The following is an 854-nucleotide window of genomic DNA, read 5'->3' as shown; positions in this document are numbered from 1 at the left end:
ACTCGTCCGACCATCTGAACTAGGCACCCTTCTGGGTCAACCTGGTCATGGGGTTGCAATAGATGAAAACCCCTCCACAAACCAACGGTAGTAGCCCGCCAACCCCAAGAAACTCCAAATCTCTGTAGCTGATGCTGGTCTAGGCCAGTTCTTGACTGCCTCAATCTTCTTCGGGTCCACCTGAATACCCTCTGCTGATACAACGTGACCTAGAAATACAACTGAACTCAGCCAGAACTCACACTTGGAGAACTTGGCATATAGCTGACTATCCCTCAGAGTCTGAAGAACCACTCTAAGGTGCTGCTCGTGCTCCTCCTGGCTGCGGGAGTACACCAAAATATCATCAATAAAGACTATCACGAACATGTCCAAATATGGCCTGAACACTTGGTTCATCAACTCCATAAACGCCGCTGGGGCATTGGTCAACCCAAATGACATGACCAGGAACTCATAATGCCCATACCGAGTACGGAAAGCTGTCTTAGGGACATCGGATGCCCTAATCGTCAACTGATGGTAGCCAGACCGCAAGTCGATCTTGGAGAATACCCTAGCACCCTGAAGCTGGTCGAACAAATCATCAATCCTCGGCAGTGGATACTTATTCTTAATCGTTACCTTGTTCAATTGCCGGTAATCAATACACATTCTCATTGACCCATCCTTCTTCTTGACAAATAACACCGGCACACCCCAAGGAGAGACACTGGGTCTAATGAAACCCTTCTCAAGCAAATCCTGCAACTGGTCCTTTAACTCCTTCAGCTCTGGCAGGGCCATACGATATGGCGGGATAGAAATGGGCTGGGTGCCCGGAGCCAAATCAATACAGAAATCAATGTTCCTGT

The 854-nt window shown here is 48.5% G+C and overlaps 1 protein-coding gene across 1 annotated transcript; it reads right to left on the bottom strand.

Annotated features, from left to right (window-relative positions):
- Positions 235–654, bottom strand: LOC109240457 (RNA-directed DNA polymerase homolog; the record flags this gene model as incomplete). Its single annotated transcript, XM_019407111.1, has 1 exon — positions 235–654. A coding segment is annotated over exon 1 (420 nt), but the record flags the coding sequence as incomplete, so codon positions are not given.

This window comes from Nicotiana attenuata, chromosome 1, assembly GCF_001879085.1.
Source record: "Nicotiana attenuata strain UT chromosome 1, NIATTr2, whole genome shotgun sequence".
NCBI classification, from domain to species: domain Eukaryota; kingdom Viridiplantae; phylum Streptophyta; class Magnoliopsida; order Solanales; family Solanaceae; genus Nicotiana; species Nicotiana attenuata.
Note: the sequence above shows the minus strand (reverse complement) of the source record. Positions and strands in the feature narration are given on the sequence as shown.